Source organism: Tachyglossus aculeatus, chromosome 21 (genome assembly GCF_015852505.1).
Source record: "Tachyglossus aculeatus isolate mTacAcu1 chromosome 21, mTacAcu1.pri, whole genome shotgun sequence".
In the NCBI taxonomy this organism is placed as follows: Eukaryota; Metazoa; Chordata; class Mammalia; order Monotremata; family Tachyglossidae; genus Tachyglossus; species Tachyglossus aculeatus.
This window is the reverse complement of record NC_052086.1, coordinates 21,789,701-21,807,270: the sequence shown is the minus strand read 5'-3', so window position 1 is coordinate 21,807,270 and position 17,570 is coordinate 21,789,701. Positions and strand designations below refer to the sequence as shown.

General features: G+C 43.9%; 1 protein-coding gene across 1 annotated transcript in view; it reads left to right on the top strand.

Moving 5' to 3' along the window:
• Window positions 1–17,368, top strand: part of LOC119942005 (aldehyde dehydrogenase, mitochondrial) — a 30,313-nt gene extending 12,945 nt beyond the window's left edge. The window contains exons 4-13 of the mRNA XM_038762646.1: window positions 123–202; window positions 1,145–1,256; window positions 3,680–3,808; window positions 4,181–4,294; window positions 11,347–11,449; window positions 12,814–12,998; window positions 14,841–15,005; window positions 15,255–15,412; window positions 15,757–15,871; window positions 16,927–17,368. Of these exons, the coding sequence (XP_038618574.1) occupies window positions 123–202; window positions 1,145–1,256; window positions 3,680–3,808; window positions 4,181–4,294; window positions 11,347–11,449; window positions 12,814–12,998; window positions 14,841–15,005; window positions 15,255–15,412; window positions 15,757–15,871; window positions 16,927–16,959 (1,194 nt within the window). The 3' untranslated portion in view covers window positions 16,960–17,368. The remainder of the gene's footprint in view (window positions 1–122; window positions 203–1,144; window positions 1,257–3,679; window positions 3,809–4,180; window positions 4,295–11,346; window positions 11,450–12,813; window positions 12,999–14,840; window positions 15,006–15,254; window positions 15,413–15,756; window positions 15,872–16,926) is intronic.
• The last annotated feature ends 202 nt before the right edge of the window (window positions 17,369–17,570 follow it).

The window sequence follows — 17,570 nt, the reverse complement described above, 5'->3', positions numbered from 1 at the left end:
AAAGAAAAGTGGCAGAGCGGGGATTAGAACCCAGGACCTTCTGATTCCCAGCCCCGTGCTGTATCCACTAGGACACACTGCTTCTCCCAGGCCTTTGTTAATTGGTGTTTTTCTCTTCTCAGGCCCTGGAGACCTTGGATAATGGCAAACCCTTTTCAGCCTCCTACCTGGTGGACTTGGATATGGTGATCAAATGCCTTAGGTATGGTGGTTCTGCCCTTTGCCTCAGTGTTAATGAAGGAGGACGTAATCCTTAAGCCATTTATTAAGCAATTACGTGCTAAGCTATGAGCTACTCCAGTGCTGGAATAGACATAAGGGTATGAGATCAGGTAGTTGTTGTCCCACAGAGGACTCACCATCCATCTTATCTCCATTATACAGATGAGGGAACTGAGTCCCAGAGAGGTTGTGATGCATCCAAAGTCACACGAGTAGGCTAGTGGCAGAGGTAGGACCAGAGCCCTGGTCTCGTGACTCCCCAATCCCAAGCTCTTTCCACCTAGCCGTGCATAAACATGTGGTTGGAGGAACGATAAGATCATATTGGAACAGAAAAACCTATCCGGTTTTCTGTCTTATTGGATCACTGAGTCATTAAAACTAGTCTTGGAGCATTAATTGGGTTATGTAAAGCTTTAAGCCTGAGGATTAAAGCACTTCTGGCAGGTATGAGCCAGAAGCCAGGAATACCTTTACTGTTTGCCCAAATAATTATTCTGGCAGGAGTATTAGCTTATTTATCAAGCATCTTTCTATGTATGTAGTGCAAAGCACTTTCGTGTGATCTTACAACAGCTTCAGGAAGCATGGAGGGACAAGAATCAAGTCTATTTTATAGGCCGAGAGAGGTTAGTTAGGACTTGCCCCAAATCACAGGACCACACCTTGAGCCAGGTTTCCCAAGCCCCAAAAGAGCCTTTCTGGACTAGCCCCTCAACCATGTTGATTCAGTGTAATAAGTTGGCCTGAGACCAAGCTGAGGGAGAGGGAGGCAATGAAAGATTCCACTGTTGGACCGCTTTTCTTCTCTCGCTTGGGTGTTTGAGAACAGTGCTTTGCACATAGTAAGTGCTTAATAAAATGCCATTATTAGTATTATTATCTCCTTAAATCCATTAACTGAAAAAACTGGCCTTGTCAGGTACCACGCTGGCTGGGCCGATAAATACCATGGGAAAACAATTCCGATAGAAGGAGACTTCTTCAGCTACACCCGCCACGAACCCGTGGGTGTTTGCGGTCAGATCATTCCGGTGAGTGACACATCTTCCAATCCTGGGATTGAGGTTGTTTTATCCTTACCATCCTAATGGACCAATAATTGCTAGGACTGGGAAGGAAGGTAAGGGTGGGAGTGTGGAGGGAGGTGAGGGAAGAAGAAAAATCTCTATTGCCGGAAAAGCAGTGTAATCTAGTGGAGAGAGCATGGGAGTCAGAGGACCTGGATTCTAATGCCGAATCCTCCATCTACTTGCTGTGACCTTGGGCATGTTGCTTTTTGTTTGTTTGTGTGGTATTTGTTAAGCATTTACTATCAAGCACTGCACTACGTGCCAGAGTAGAGGCACGCTAATCAAGTTGGACACAGTCCATGTCCCACATGGGGCTCTTATTATTAATCCCCATTTTACAGATGTGGTGACTGAGGCACAGAGAAGTTGGGACTTGCTCCAAGTCGCACAGCAGACGAGTGGCAGAGCCAGAATGGGAACTCAGGGCCTTCTGAGTCCCAGGCCTGTGTGCTACCCACTAGGCCATGCTGCTTCTCATCACTTAAGTTCCCTGTGCCTCAGTTGCCTCATTGGTAGGATGGGGATTGAATACCTGTTCTCCCTCTTACTTAAACTGTGAGCCCCATGGGGGAAAGGGATTGTGTCCAACCTAGTTATCTTGTACCTACCCTAATGCTTAGTCAAATGCTTGACACACAGTAAGCATTATCACTATCATTATTATTAGTAGCTTTACGTGGAGTCTTCTTCAAACTGTAGAAATGGGTGGGGGAAGCTATGCATAGTCCAAAATCACTCTTTCTATTAAATCTGGCTGGACCCACTCTGATTAGGGATGTGGGAATTTAGAGAATACAACCATGTGCAATGCAAACGTCACTGCTGTGTGGAAAACCGCAAGGAAGCTTAGAATGCGAGTCAGGATGACCAGTGAGCCTGTGCCAAGGTTGTGGCTATGCATGAGTCCTGGAAGCGAAGGAGGACAATCTTAAGGATGTCTGTCTTGTCACAGGCTTTCCACCTAGCTTTTTTTTTCCTGATCCCACTGTAGATTGTAAGCCCGATGTGGGCAGGGAATGTGACTGTTTATTGCTCTGTACTCCCCCAAGCACTTGGTGCAGTGCTCTACACACAGTAAGCACTCAATAAATATGATTAAATGTTTTCTGATACCTGGTCCTGAGGCCTACGGACTAAACCAGGGCCTCTTTTTAGGGCAACCAGAAGCCTGGTAGTGTACTAGCCTGTCTGATTTTCAGCTGCTTTTGGTCCCTCCTTTTTGGTACCAAGCTTGCCTCTATTGCAGTTTTCTTCGAGCAATTTCTGAGGCTCAAATACCATGACACCTCATGTGGATCTGAGGGGAACACAAAGATTCTAGAACAATTGGGAGGGTTAGGTTGCCCTAATGAAATATTCTAGATTTGGGCCAAGTCAAGCAAATTTCTACAAATTGGCAGTCAGGTGAAATCCTCTCACCACACTGTTTGGTAGCTTAGCGTGTGATGTAATATGTCCCTTGGCCCGCTATTGCTGGTCACTCTATCCATGTAAGAGCTTATCCTTTTACAGTTCTGCCTTTAGTTTGGGTACCTCAACGAGTTTTGTGGGGATTGAGAACTAAAATGGTTTCTATTGAGGGGATTAGATGTGGTTTCATTTTTCGTTTGGTTTTTGTTTTGTTTTTTTCTATGGCATTTAAGTGTTTAGTATGTGCCAGCACTGTACTAAGCACTGAGGTTGACAAGCTAGTCAGGTTGGCCACACACCATGTGCCCCATGGGACTTTCAGTCTTAATCCCCATTTTACAGATGAGATAATGAGGCACAATGAAGTCACTTGTCCAAGGTCACACAGCAGATGTGACAGAGGCAGGATTAGAGCCCAGACTGAGCCCCCACCTTTTCCTCTCCTCCTCCCCTACCTCCTTCCCCTCCCCTCAGCACCTGTGTATATTTGTACATATGTATTGCTCTATTAATGATGTGTATATAGCTATAATTCTATTTATTTTGATGGTATTGACACCTGTCTACTTGTTTGGTTGCCTGTCTCCCACTTCTAGACAGTGAGCCTGTTGTTAAGTAGGACCCGTCTCTATATATTGCCGATTTGTACTTCCCAAGCACTTAGTACAGTGCTCTGCACACAGTAAGCACCCAATAAGTACAATTGAGTGAATGAAGGTCGTTCTAACTCCCAGGCCCATTCTCTATCCAGTAGGCCATTCTGCTTCTCACAGTGTTAGCTGTTCTTTGTCTCTGCTCCTTTTGACTGAATCCTTCCCTGGAAAAAGAAAAAAAAATGGGTACCTGGAATGTAAGAGAGAGGATTATTATTATTATTATTATTTTTGCCTTTACGCAAACAGTAGTAGTACTTACTCCCTAACCATTTTTATGAAGTTGGGGCTAATGGATCTTGTTGCCTTGTCTTTCGTCAGTGGAACTTTCCTTTGCTTATGCTGGCCTGGAAACTGGGACCAGCCCTGGCAACCGGGAATGTCATCATCATGAAGGTCGCTGAACAGACTCCCCTTACTGCTTTGTACGTGGCCAGCTTGATCAAAGAGGTGAGTTTCTTCTCTGACCCCTTTCCCCCTCGCCGAACCCCATCTCAGATTTAACAATCAATTGTTGCTCGAACTGCTGCCGGCCCACAAGAAGGACATAGGGTGGTTTCCAGAGCCAAGAATTCTTTCATAGGCCATCTGGGAGCCCGGGGCTTTTCGTATTCGGGTCCCGAACTAGGTGAGCTAGTGAGCTGCAGCGTCTGGGGTTGTCATTCCCGGTTGCACTAATATTTTACTTCCTGAACTCTGGGAAGTCTGTTCGCTTCTTTGGGGAGAGGGAGGAAGAGGCTCCGCCTTGGAGTCTTTCAGGTCAGTCGTCCTTCAGAAGGGCGATAGCAACACCATTCTCACCTCCTGCCTGTCTCCCCACAGGCAGGCTTCCCTCCTGGAGTTGTCAACGTTATTCCTGGCTATGGCCCAACAGCTGGGGCTGCCATCTCTTCCCACATGGAAGTGGACAAAGTGGCCTTCACCGGCTCCACGGAGGTAAGAACTGCACAACGTGGGAGTTTGCAACTTGGTTTGCTTTTAAAATTCCACTCCATCATCCTCAGGACATGACTGTGTCTTATCTGTAATATCATGTCGTTCTCAGTGCCTGGTGCAGTGCTTGACACGTAGTGTTATCGTTCATTATTATTATTATTTTTTTCCAGATCCCCTTCTTTTCTAAGCTATTTCTACGGGTTGCCTGTGCATTCTCAGCACTTATGTATTTAACCCATTCTCAGCACTTTTGTGTCTTTTGTTCACATATTCATCTTCCTGTTTCATTCTTCTATACTCTTGACTACACCAGTTGTATCCGTGTTCTTCCTTCTGCTTCCACTATTTGTAATTTGTGTCTACCTATCTCATCCACTGCGATATAAGCTCCTTGAGGGCAGGGAGCTTTGTGGTGTTTTGTGTGTTTTTTTTCACTGCTTTTGTACTAGCCCAAGCTCTTAGTATAGTACTCTGAACTCAGGCACTCAATAAAAATAATTGGGTGGAAAATAATTGCCAGTCAATTGCAAGCTCCTTGAGGGCAGGGACTTTAACAACCCTACTATACTCTCCCAAGAGCTTAGTGCAGGGCTCACGGCACACAGCCAACTCTCAGTAATTACCACTGATGGATTGATTTAAGGTTGCTTGGTTAAAGGCCCAAATATTTCTGAAACCATGGCAATACTGTACTCCTGAGCCTTTCTACCCTTCTCTCTCCCAGAGATAGGAGTCTGTTGGTTTTTTTTTTTTTTTTTTGGTTTTTGTTTTTTAAGATTTTTCAGATGAGGGCTCAGAATTAAGCTTGGATTGAAACTTTTGTGTGACTTATCCAAAGTTGCACATCTGAAAAGTGGCAGAGCTGGGATTAGAACCTACAACCTCTGATTCCCAAACCCGTTCTCTTTCCACTAAGCCACTTAGTCTATGTCTTTGGCCACACCTGCATGCCTGGGAGTTTGCAATGTTGATTATGACTGCCATTGGTAGTGGGTAAGAATCCAGTGACCACAGCAGATTATTATTTTTTTTCCTAAACCCTAATAAAGTGGAGAGACTGGGTAGGTAAACCAAGTCTCCTTGTAAGAGAAGGTGTAGTCGATAGACTACAGGCTTGGGAGTCAGAAGGTCATGGGTTCTAATCCTGACTCCACCACTTCTGTTGTGTGTGACCTTGGGCACTTCGCTTCACTGCTCTGTGCCTGTTACCTCATCTGTAAAATTGAGATTGAAACTGTGAACCCCACATGTGATCGGGACTGTATCCAACTTGATTTGCTTGTATCCATCCCAGTGCTTAGTACAGTGCCTAGCACATAGTAAGTACTTGAATACCATTACTACTATTATTTCTTTTTCTGCCTTTCTTCCAGCACTGGTGGGGATTGGAAAGAAGCATGTTATCACCTTGCTTATTGATCTTGGGAGTAGTTTTTCAGCACAACCCTGCAATTTCCGGATGTTTAGAGCTGCATTAGGATCTTACTTGTATGTGGACTCTTTCCCCTTCAGTCTTTCTGACTTTATTTGTTCAACTTTCACCCAGAGTTGCTGAGCAGAATGTGCTTAAAGCTTGGCTTTATCATCTGGAAGGAGGCCCCTCTTTGCATTGGGATTGGTGTTGAGAGAGGCCTATGTAGGGGTAGTTATTGGAAAAGTATCAAAATCCAAATAATCTGTCCTTTTCTTTCCCTATGATTTATCTGTTAGTTTCCAAAAGAATTCCCTTTCTCTCTTTCACTCTGTGGGAAAGCTGCCATGTTAAGACTCTCTTGATGATGTTTCTATGGTCCCAGGACCTGAGGGAAAATTGAAGCGCTCTACCAGCCTATGAAACAAACACATGTCAGTTTAGATGGTCTCATTGGAGAGCATAATGATTTGTTTGTGCATTTCTTCTTGCCTCCAGGGCATCTGCCCATGGAGGTGTCCCTGGCATCTGAAGCTCAACCTGTCCAAAACAGGACTCCTCATCTTTCCTCCTACCAAATCTTCCCCTCCACCTAACTCTCCCACGTGGATTCCCAACATAGTTTCCACCATTCTTCCTGTAGGCATGGCATTATCTTTGAATCTTCTCCCTCTTTCAATCCCCATATTCAGTTTATCAAGGGTTTTTTTGTTTTGTTTAGTTTCATTGATTTGTTTTTTCTCCGTAGCAGGTCAAGGGTTGGCCCTTTCCTCTCCATCCAAAGAGCCACCAGGCCCTGGCTCTTGCCATGTCCTGGACCTCAGCCTCCTCACTGATCTCCCTACCTCCAGTGTTTTCCCGTTTCCAGTCCACGCTTTCTTCACTCTGTTATCCAGATAGTTTTGCTTGCTGTGTGCGGAGAGCTATGCTGGAACTGGGAGGGAGTACGTGTGTGGGAGTTGGTTGTGGTACCTATGTCTTAGATGGCTTACGATCCAAGAGGGGTGGTCTAGGAGATACAATTATATTTGTCACTTGTAATTATAACAAAGGTATTAAGTGCTACTCTATTTTACTTGTACATATTTACCACTCTATTTTGTTAATGATGCGCATATAGCTGTATTTCTATTTATTCTGACATTTTGACACCTCACTACATGTTTTGTTTTTTGTTTTGTTGTCTGTCTCCCCCTTCTACATTGTGAGCCCGTTGTTAGGTAGGGACTGTGTCTCTACGTTGGCGACTTGTACTTCTCAAGTGCTTAGTGCAGTGCTCTGCACACAGTAAGTGCTCAGTAAATACGATTGAAAGAATGAAAATGGAGTGGATTCTGGACACATTCATTCATATTTATTGAGCGCTTACCGTGTGCAGAGCACTGTACTAAGTGCTTGGGAAGTAGAGTTCAGCAACAAATAGAGACAATCCCTACCCACAACAGGCCCACAGTCTAGAAGCGGGGGAGGCAGACATCAGAACAAGTAAACAGGAATCAGTAGCATCATTATAAAGAAATAGAATTATAGATATAAACACATCATTAATAAAAATAAATAGAATTATAATTTTAATTATAGGATCAGACTGTGGGCATGAGGCGCATGGTCTGGGAGGAAGGGAAAACAAGGTTGGGTCTTTGATCCCCATGTCTCCCCCTCTAGGCTGCAAACTCCTTGTGGGCAGGGAATGTCTACCGATTCTGTCGTCATCATCATCATCAATTGTATTTATTGAGCACTTACTATGTGCAGAGCACTGTACTAAGCGCATGGGAAGTACAAATTTGCAACATATAGAGACAGTCCCTACCCAACAGTGGGCTCACAGTCTAAAAGAAAAAAAATAAATACGTACAAACATATGTACAGGTGCTGTGGGGAGGGGAAGAAAGGTTGTCCCACGGGGGGCTGTCTTAAACCCCATTTTACAGATGAGGGAACTGAGGCCCCGAGAAGTGAAGTGACTTTTCCAAAGTCACACAGCAGGCAAGTGGCGGAGTCAGGATTAGAACCCATGACCACTGCCTTCCAAGCCCGGGCTCTTTCCACTGAGCCACGCTGCTTTGCACGTTGTACTGTTGTATTATACTCTCCCTAGTGATTAGTATGGTGTTCTGCACACAGTAAGCAGTCAGTAAATACCACTGTGTGATTAGTCTGCACAAGTTTCCCCATGTCTCAAAAACCTCCAATGGATGCACATTCCTCTCTCTTCATCAAGCCGAGACTACCGACCACTGGCTTTAAGGCCGTCTATACGCTCTCTCCTACTTCTCCACTCTCTTCTCCCACTACTCTCCAGCTTGCAGTCTTCATTTCTCTCAATCTAACCTACTCAGTGTGCCTGGTTCTCATCTCTCAGAGCACGGGTTTAGGAGTCAGAGGATGTGGGTTCTAAACCATGCTCCACCACTTGTCTGATGTGTAACCTTGGGCAAGTCACCTTCTCTGTGCCTGTTACCTCATCTGTAAAATGAGGATTAAAAGTACGAGCCCCACGTGGGACATCCTGATTACCTTGTATCTACCCCAGAGTTTAGGACAGTGCTTGGCACATTGGAAGTGCTTACAAATACCATTATTATTATTATTATTATTATTATCATCTCTCCTACCACTGATGATCGTCATCAATCGTATTTATTGAGCACTTACTATGAGCAGAGCACTGTACTAAGTGCTTGGGAAGTACAAATTGGCAACATATAGAGACAGTCCCTACCCAACAGTGGGCTCACAGTCTAAAAGGGGGAGATGGAGAACAAAACCAAACATACTAACAAAATAAAATAAATAGAATAGATATGTACAAATAAAATAGAGTAATAAATATGTACAAACATATATACATATCATATATACACTGATCTCTTGCTCGTGCCCCCCACCCCTCATCCAGAACTTTTTCTGCCTTCAGATCAGCTCTCAATCTTTGAAACTCTTCTGAAATCACTTCTCCATCAGAAGACCTTCCCCAATTTTTAATTTCTAACCTCCCCGGCAGCATGGTCTAGTGGAAAGAGTACAGGCCTCGGAGTCAGAGGATTTGAATTCTAATCTAGGCTCCACCTCTTGTGTGCTGCATGACCTTGGACAAGTCACCTAACTTCCCTGTGCCTCACTTCCCTCATCTGCAAAATGGGGAGTCAATACCTTTTGTCCCTCTCGGCCCCATGTGGTACCTGATTATCTTGTATCTACCCCAGTGCTTAGTACAGTGCTTGACATATAGTAGGCGCTTAACAAATACCACATTTTTATTATAGCCCAGAATTGCTATTTTAGCACTTCTCTGCCACCTCCCATAGCACTTATGTACATATCTCCTCTCCCCCTCTCCATCCCCACATCTTACCTCCTTCCCTTCCCCACAGCACCTGTATATATGTATATATATTTGTACATATTTATTACTCTATTTTATTTGTACATATCTATTCTATTTTATTTTGTTAGTATGTTTGGTTTTGTTCTCTGTCTCCCCCTTTTAGACTGTGAGCCCACTGTTGGGTAGGGACTGTATATGTTGCCAATTTGTACTTCCCAAGCACTTAGTACAGTGCTCTGCACATAGTAAGCGCTCAATAAATACGATTGATGATGATGATCTCCATTACTTATTAAATGTTAACTTTTGTTCACAGGTACTTTTCTTCTTCCTATCTAACTTATGTTAATAATAATTATCATATTTTTTAAAACGCTTATTGTGTACTAGGCACTATACTAAGTGCTGGGGTGGATACAAGCAAATCACGTTGGGCACAGTTCCTGTCCCACATGGGGCTCTGTCGCAATCCCCATTTTACAGGTGAGGTAACTGAGACACAGAAGTGAAATGATTTCCGCAAGGTCACATAGCAGACAAGTGGCAGAGCAGGGCTTAGAGCCCATGACCTTCTGACTCCCAAGCCCGTGCTCTATCCACTGTGGTATGGTGCTTCTCTCTCACCCTCTAGTCTGTAAACTTCTTGAGGACTGAGCTCTGTCTAATTTGACTGCACTCTAAGTGCATAGTACAGGACTCTACCCATAGTAGGTGCTCAATAAATATTGATTATTTGAAGGCAGGGGATTCCTTGTTGGTGATTAGGAACCTTTAGACTGTAAGCTCGTTATGGGCAGGGAACGTGTCTACCAGTTATGTTATATTGTACTGTACTGTTGTAATATAACCAATTATTCATTCATTCAATCGTATTTATTGAGCACTTACTGTGTGCAGAGCACTGTACTAAGCACTTGGGAAGTACAAGTTGGCAACGTATCGAGACGGTCCCTACCCAACAACGGGCTCACAGTCTAGAAGGGGGAGACAGAGAACAAAACAAAACATGTGCGTTGCACATAGTGAGCGCTTAATAAATGCCATCGTTATTATTATGTGAACAGGTGTCAAGTCATCAGAATAAATAGAAGTAAAGCTAGATGCACATCATTAACAAAATAGAATAGTAAATATGTACAAGTAAAATAAATAGAGTAACAAATCTCTACAAACATATATACAGGCGCTGTGGGGAGAGGAAGGAGGTAGGGTTGGATGGATGGGGGAGGAGGAGAGGAAAAAGGGGGCTCAGTCTGGGAAGGCCTCTTGGAGGAGGTGAGCTCTCAGTAGGGCTTTGAAGGGAGAAAGAGAATTATGTTGTATATTATATGTTGTACATACAATATATTGTATATTGTTACAATGTACATTGATATATTGTACTGAGAATCAATCAATCGTATTTATTGAGTGCTTACTGTGTGCAGAGCACTGTACTAAGTGCTTGGGAAGTACAAGTTGGCAACATATAGAGACAGTCCCTACCCAACAGTGGGCTCACGGTCTAGAAGGGGGAGACAGAGAACAAAACCAAACATATTAACAAAATAAAATAAATAGAATAGATATGTACAAGTAAAATAAATAGAGTAATAAATATGTACAAACATATATACAGGTATATAAGCAGCAGCGTGGCTCAGTGGAAAGAGCCCGGGCTTTGGAGTCAGAGGTCATGGGTTCACCTCCCGGCTCTGCCACTTGTCAGCTATGTGACTTTGGGCAAGTCACTTCTTTGGGCCTCAGTGAACCTCATCTGTAAAATAGGGAGTAAGACTGTGACCCCCGCCCCGTGGGACAACCTAATCACCTTGTAACCTCCCCAGCACTTAGAACAGTGCTTTGCACATAGTAAGCGCTTAATAAATGCCATTATTATTACTCTTCCAAGTGCCTAGTACAGTGATTTGCATACAGTGTGTTCAATAAGTGTGATAGGAAGGATCCAGAGTTGAAAGCCAATGCCTATGTGTAAATTCTAATCTCTGTAAGAAAATTCTATTGATTCTTCTTGAAATTTGTGAGTGTGAAGGAGGTGGAGCCTGAGCAGGTGAAAAGACTTGGGTTTTCTTGAGGTTTTTTTTTACTTTGCTTTTTCCCTCTCAAAGACAACTAGCTGCCTCTCTAACCTAGCTTGAATGGATCCTAGCGAGCTGGGTGTTACTGGCAGTATTTTATAGAATGATTCCTGTGTTAAGCACTTGGGAGTTAGATAAGATGCCAGTATTCTATAGGACGATGCCAGAATGTATACTTTGTGGACTTGTTTACCATGTCTTCTCACCGAAGGTTTTTTTTGCTACCTTGCAGGTTGGCCACCTAATTCAGGTAGCTGCAGGGAAGAGTAACCTGAAGAGAGTGACCCTGGAGCTGGGCGGCAAGAGCCCCAACATAATTATGTCAGATGCCGACAGTGAGTTCGCTCACCCTGCTATTGAAATGCCGTAATTGGATCGCAGGAAAGGGTAGTCTAAAGCCCAAATTCTTGGTTCTGCTTTGGCTTTTATGGATCCCAAATGGGTTCTAATCCTGGCTCTGCCACTAGTATGCTGTGTAACCTTGGGCAGGCCACTTCTCTGGGCCTCAGTTACCTCACTTATAAAATGGGGATTAAGACTGTGAGCCCCATGAGGGACAGGGACTGTGCCCAAGCTAATCATAAATCTGCCCCAGTGCTTAATACAGTGCCTGGCACTAAGTGCTTAAATACCATCATCCTTCTCATTTTCCATGAGACCTGAGCAAAGTTCTGAGTTGGGTAAAGAGTAATCAGGGTGATTGGGTAACGCACAGATCAATCAATCATATTTATTGAGCGCTTACTGTGTGCAGAGCACTGTACTAAGCGCTTGGGAAGTACAAGTTGGCAACATATAGAGACGGTCCCTACCCAACAGTGGGCTCACAGTCTTAAAGATCATTGGATTCTAAAGCAGGAAGGGATTTGAGACACCATCTGGCCGTAGACAGACCTGATTCCCTTTTCTCTACCCCAGTGCTTGACACATAGTAAGCACCAAACCACAATAATAGTAATAATCTGGGCCCCCTCCTTTCCTCCAGGCAGGTGAAAGGTTAAACCATTCAGGACCCATGGCCATCAAAGATCTGGGGGACTGTGGACTCCACCCCCTTCCTCAGGGATCTGTTCCAGGGTTTTATCACACTTATCCAAGCAGTTCTTCCGTATGTCCAACTGAATTTGAATCCACTTCCTATTGCTTGGCCCCCTTTGCCCTGGAAACCTCAAATACCAGGCATGTATCTGAAAAGCCAGAGCAGGGAGGTGAAGTGTTTTTTTCCAGATAGCATTTGAGTGGAGAAAGCAGCAGGACCTGGGTTCTGTTCCTGGCTCCACCATTTGTCCGCTGTGTGACTTTGGGCAAGTCACTTAACTTCTCTGTGTCTTAGTTACCTCATCCGTAAAATGGGGATTAAGACTGTGAGTGGGACAACGTGATCACTTTGTAATCTCCCTAGCGCTTAGAACAGTGCTTTGCACATAGTAAGCGCTTAATAAATGCTGTCATTATTATTATTATTCTCTATGCCTGTTACCTCATTTGTAAAATTGGGATTAAGACTGTAATCCCCATGTGGAACAGGGACTGTTTCCAACCTGATTAGCTTGTATCTACCCCAGAACTAGAACAGTGCTTGCAACATAATAAGTACTTAAATACCAGTATTCTTATTATATTAATGATCTGTCCTCTCTGAACTGGGGCTGGGAAATCTTACTAGCTTTCTCTCTCTCTCTCCCTCTCACCTGTCCAGTGGACTGGGCAGTGGAACAGGCCCACTTCGCGCTGTTCTTCAACCAGGGCCAGTGCTGCTGCGCTGGCTCCCGAACCTTTGTGCAAGAGGACATCTATCCCGAATTTGTGGAGAGGAGCGTTGCTCGGGCTAAGTCTCGTGTGGTTGGGAACCCCTTTGACAGCCAGACTGAGCAGGGGCCTCAGGTGAGGCGGGCACTGCCTGGAGTGAGGGAAGAAGCAAGTTGGCTTCATGTGTTTCGGTCCATCTTCAACACACAAAACTTCCTAGCTCCTGCTGATTGACTTTTATTTTCCCCTCTTGTATCACGTAATCATATTTATTGAGCACTGACGGTTTGCAGAGCACTGTACAAAGCACCTGGGTGAGTACAGTATAACAGTTGGTAAACACGTTCTTGTAGTTTAGACTGGAAGAGTTCTCCTTATGATTCAAATGTCTATATTTTACTATCCCAAGTGCTTACTACAGTGCTGTGCGCAAAGTGCTCAGTAAATATGATTGATTCCTGGGGTTTTTTTTGTGTTTTTTAACCTGAAGCTTTCAAAAGCCTAGGCAGGCACCCCTTTTTTTCTGGGGAATAGAAGAGGTCTCCCGAAGGCAGGTGTCCTCTAGGAAGTCTGGTATTGGTTGACATTTAAAGAGCTCATGACACAGAGGATAGAGCATGGGCCTGCGAGTCAGAAGGTCATGGGTTCTAATCCCAGCTCCGCCACTCGGCTGCTGTGTGGCCTTGGGCAAGTCACTTCACTTCTCTGTGCCTGTTACCCCATCTGTAAAATGGGGATGAAGACTATGAGAGCCCCATGTGGGACAACCTCATTATCTTGTATCTACCCCAGTGCTTAGAACGGTGCTTGGCACATAGTAAGTGCTTAACAAATACCAAAATTATTATTATTATTATTCAATTTTAGTGTTTTTTTAGTAATAGAGCATTATTTATTGAATGTCCATTTGGTGTGGTCCACTCAACTAGGTACTTGAGAAGTTCAGAATAACAGACACATTCCCTGCCTATAAGGAGCTTACATTCTAATAGGGGAAGACAAACATAAGAATTACTTACTCTTCCTCACTGTTTGCAAACCCACTTCCCTATAAGGAAGGGAAAGAAGCAGCGAGGCTTAGGGGAAAGAACATGGACCTGGGAATCAGAGGACTTGGGTGCTAATCCCAGCTCTGCCATTTGCCTGCTGTGTGACTTTAAGCAAGTTATTTAACTTCTCTGTGCCTGTTACCTCCACTGTAAAATGGGTATTATCCAGAAGCAGCATGGCTTAATGGAAAGAGCACAGGCTTAGGAGTCAGAGGTTGTGGGTTCTAATCCCAGCTCTGCCACTTGTCAGCTGTGTGACTTTCAGCAAGTCACTTAACTTCTCGGTGCCTCAGTCGCCTCATCTGTAAAATGGGGATTAAGACTGTGAGCCCCACGTGGGGCAACCTGATTACCCTGTACCTACCCCAGCGCTTTGAACAGTGTTTGGCACTTAGTAAGTGCTTAACAAATACCAACATTATTATTATTATTATTATTATCATTATTATTATTAAGCACTTAACAAATACCGACATTATTATTATCATTATTATTGTTATTAAGCACTTAACAAATACCAACATTATTATTATTATTATTAAGCCTGTGAGCTCAATGTGGGATATAAGGTACTTGTTAAGCTCTTTCTATGTGCCGAGCTCTGTTCTAAGCACTGGGTAGATACAAGTTAATCAGGTCGGACACAGTCATTGTTGTGTCCAAGCTGATGCTACCCCAGTGCTCAGTACAGTGCCTAGCATATAGTAAGCACTTAACAAATAACCAAAAAAAAATTGGACGGGTACCAGAGCGACTTCTGAAGGAAAAATAGGACTGTGTATTCCAAGTTCTTGCTCGTGGTCACCAAATCCAGGTAGTCAGAAATCTAGCCAAACTCCATCCTTCCAGCAGACCCGTTGAACGTCCTGACCCCCACCTCTTCATAAGCAGTTAAAACTAAGTCATTTCTCTTTTCTTGACGTGGCAGGTGAGTGAGGAGCAATTTAAGAAGGTTCTTGGCTACATCAGTGCGGGGAAACAAGATGGGGCAAAACTGCTCTGCGGAGGCAAGGCTGCTGCTGAAAGGGGCTACTTCATCCAGCCCACCGTCTTTGGGGACGTGAAGGATGGCATGACCATCGCCTCAGAGGAGGTGCACACCGTTGTCTGTCTTTTGCCTGCAGATCTCTTCCTGGGGAAGATCTGGGTCTCGGCTCAGCCATCACTTGAGTTTCCACTTCTGCTTTTATCTGATCTAGTTTCCCTTAAACTCACTTAAATCATTTTCTAGCGGGGCCTTTCTAATTAATTGCCTGTTCCCCTCTGTCCTGTGGGAAAGTGTTAAAGACCTAAGTGGCAAGTGACTCCAGTTGGCCTCACATGACTGCGCTCTGCCCTGCAGATCTTTGGACCAGTGATGCAAATTCTAAAGTTCAAGACCATTGAAGAGGTTGTGGAGAGAGCCAATAACTCTAAGTATGGGCTGGCTGCAGCTGTCTTTACTAGGGATCTGGACAAAGCCAATTACATATCCCAAGTCTTACAGGCTGGCACAGTATGGTAAGAGCCTTCCCCTGACTGCTTTTGGCAATGCTGATCGATTCGGTTCTAAGATTTATCTTTATTTTTCCACCCTGCCTGGTATTCTGAACTAACACTGCCATTCTGACTTCTCACTTCCTGGACAAAGAAAATTGTGGCAGTGAGCCTAGTCTAGATCTTTTTGGGCAAATGAGCAGTCAGTGGGATGGGGCATCAGGAGGGTGAATGGAAGCCACACGACATCCTGTGTTCTCGTGATAAAGAAGGCCTGGTGGTTCTTCCCACCCCACAGAATGGATATCGAGGAAGATAACCCCACTGAGATCTTTGAGCTGCTTCTAACACCTTATCCTCATCTGCAGGGTTAACTGTTACAATGCATTTGGTGCCCAGAGCCCATTTGGTGGTTACAAGATGTCTGGGACTGGTCGGGAGCTGGGAGAGTATGGCCTTCAGGCCTATACCGAAGTGAAAACGGTGAGTACTTATGCTTACTTCCTGAGAATAGGGAAGGATGGATCCTAATTCTTTGGCTTGTGCTCTGTTGGCTATCACTTGCCCCTCCACTATGACCAACTCTTTCCTTAAATTTCATAAGGATATTTCTCATGTGTTTTAGTTCATGGAGGGAAATGGGGAGGAAATGGTTAGCATTGGTCTTGGAACAATCTTACTCTTCTCCAGTTGGGGTCTACCCCCTGCCTCCTCCCAACCATGAATGCCCAGGCTGTTCCTAAAGGAAGTTCAGAGTCCATGGGAAAAGTCTTAGCAAATCTCCCTTTTCATGGGTTTTTTGAATTTTAATGTGTTTTGAACTCTATTTTTATTGTTCTTTGGGTTTGTCCTCCCCCACTTAGTGTGAGGCCCTTAAGGATAGGGCTTTGTGCCTTTTAAGTACTTAAAAAATGTTAGCTATAATAATAATGGCATGTATTAAGTGCTTACTATGTGCAAGGCACTGTTCTAAGCACTGGGGAGGTTACAAGGTGATCAGGTTGTCCCACGGGGGGCTTACAGTCTTAATCCCCATTTTATAGATGAGGTAACTGAGGCACAGAGAAGTGAAGTGATTTGCCCAAAGTCACACAGCTGACAGTTGGTGGAGCTGGGATTTGAACCCCTGACCTCTGACTCCAAAGCCCGGGCTCTTTCCACTGCACCACGCTGCTTTTGGAGTTATAATGATTAATACTCAATTTAAAACTAAGATGACTTTTTTTTAAAAAAAAAAATGTTATTAAGCACTTCATGCCAGGCACTGTACTGAATGCTGGAGTTAGTGTACAAGATAATTAGGTTGGACATGGTCCAATCCCACATGGGGCTCTCAGCCTTAATCCCCATTTTGCAGATGAGGGAAAATGAGGCACAGAGAAGTGAAGTTATTTTCATAAGGTCACATAGACAAATGGCACTGGGATTAGGGCTCAGATCCTCTGGCTCCCAAGCCCATGTTCTTTCCACTAAGCCACACTGCTTCCTATTTACCCACAAACCTAACATTCTCCCTCCTTTTTTTTTTTTTAATAAAGGTCACTGTCAAGGTCCCTCAGAAGAACTCTTAAAGAGGAGGAATGCTGGATGCCTTAGCCATCTGTGCATTTGAAGTCTAATACAGTTGAATATTGAACCAGAGAAAAGATTCCTTTGAGCCTAAAGTTGTGGGAGAGGAACCCCATGGAATGACAAAAGTTTCAGAATCTGTATTCTATTAAGCAAGGTTGCTTGGTTCTGACCTCTTTGCTAGCTCCCTGCTCTCCTGCTTTTTTTCTTTTTTTTTTTTTTTTTTTTTTATGCCAAGATCTCTGTATACGCTAATATCTTTCACAATACCTGTCTGTGAAATTATCCAATCAGGGGAAAATGTCCATTATTCAAGGTGTGAACAAAATACGATTGAATGAATGAAAATCCACTGAATTATGGAGTTGACTTTTAGCCTCAAAAAATAAAAGTCCAGTTTTCTGCACAGTAGTTCTTTCTCTTAACCTATGGAAATGCTGTGAATCAGGCTAATATCTCCAGTCATCTGTCCGATTATATATACCTAATAAACACTTGGCAACTCCAAAGCCATAGTCCCATCCATTAGAGGTCTTTTTTAATATTGCAGCTTTATGAGGGTAAGGGGTGAAAGGAAAAAGAATCAGAAATTATAGAAGGATATCAAATTAAA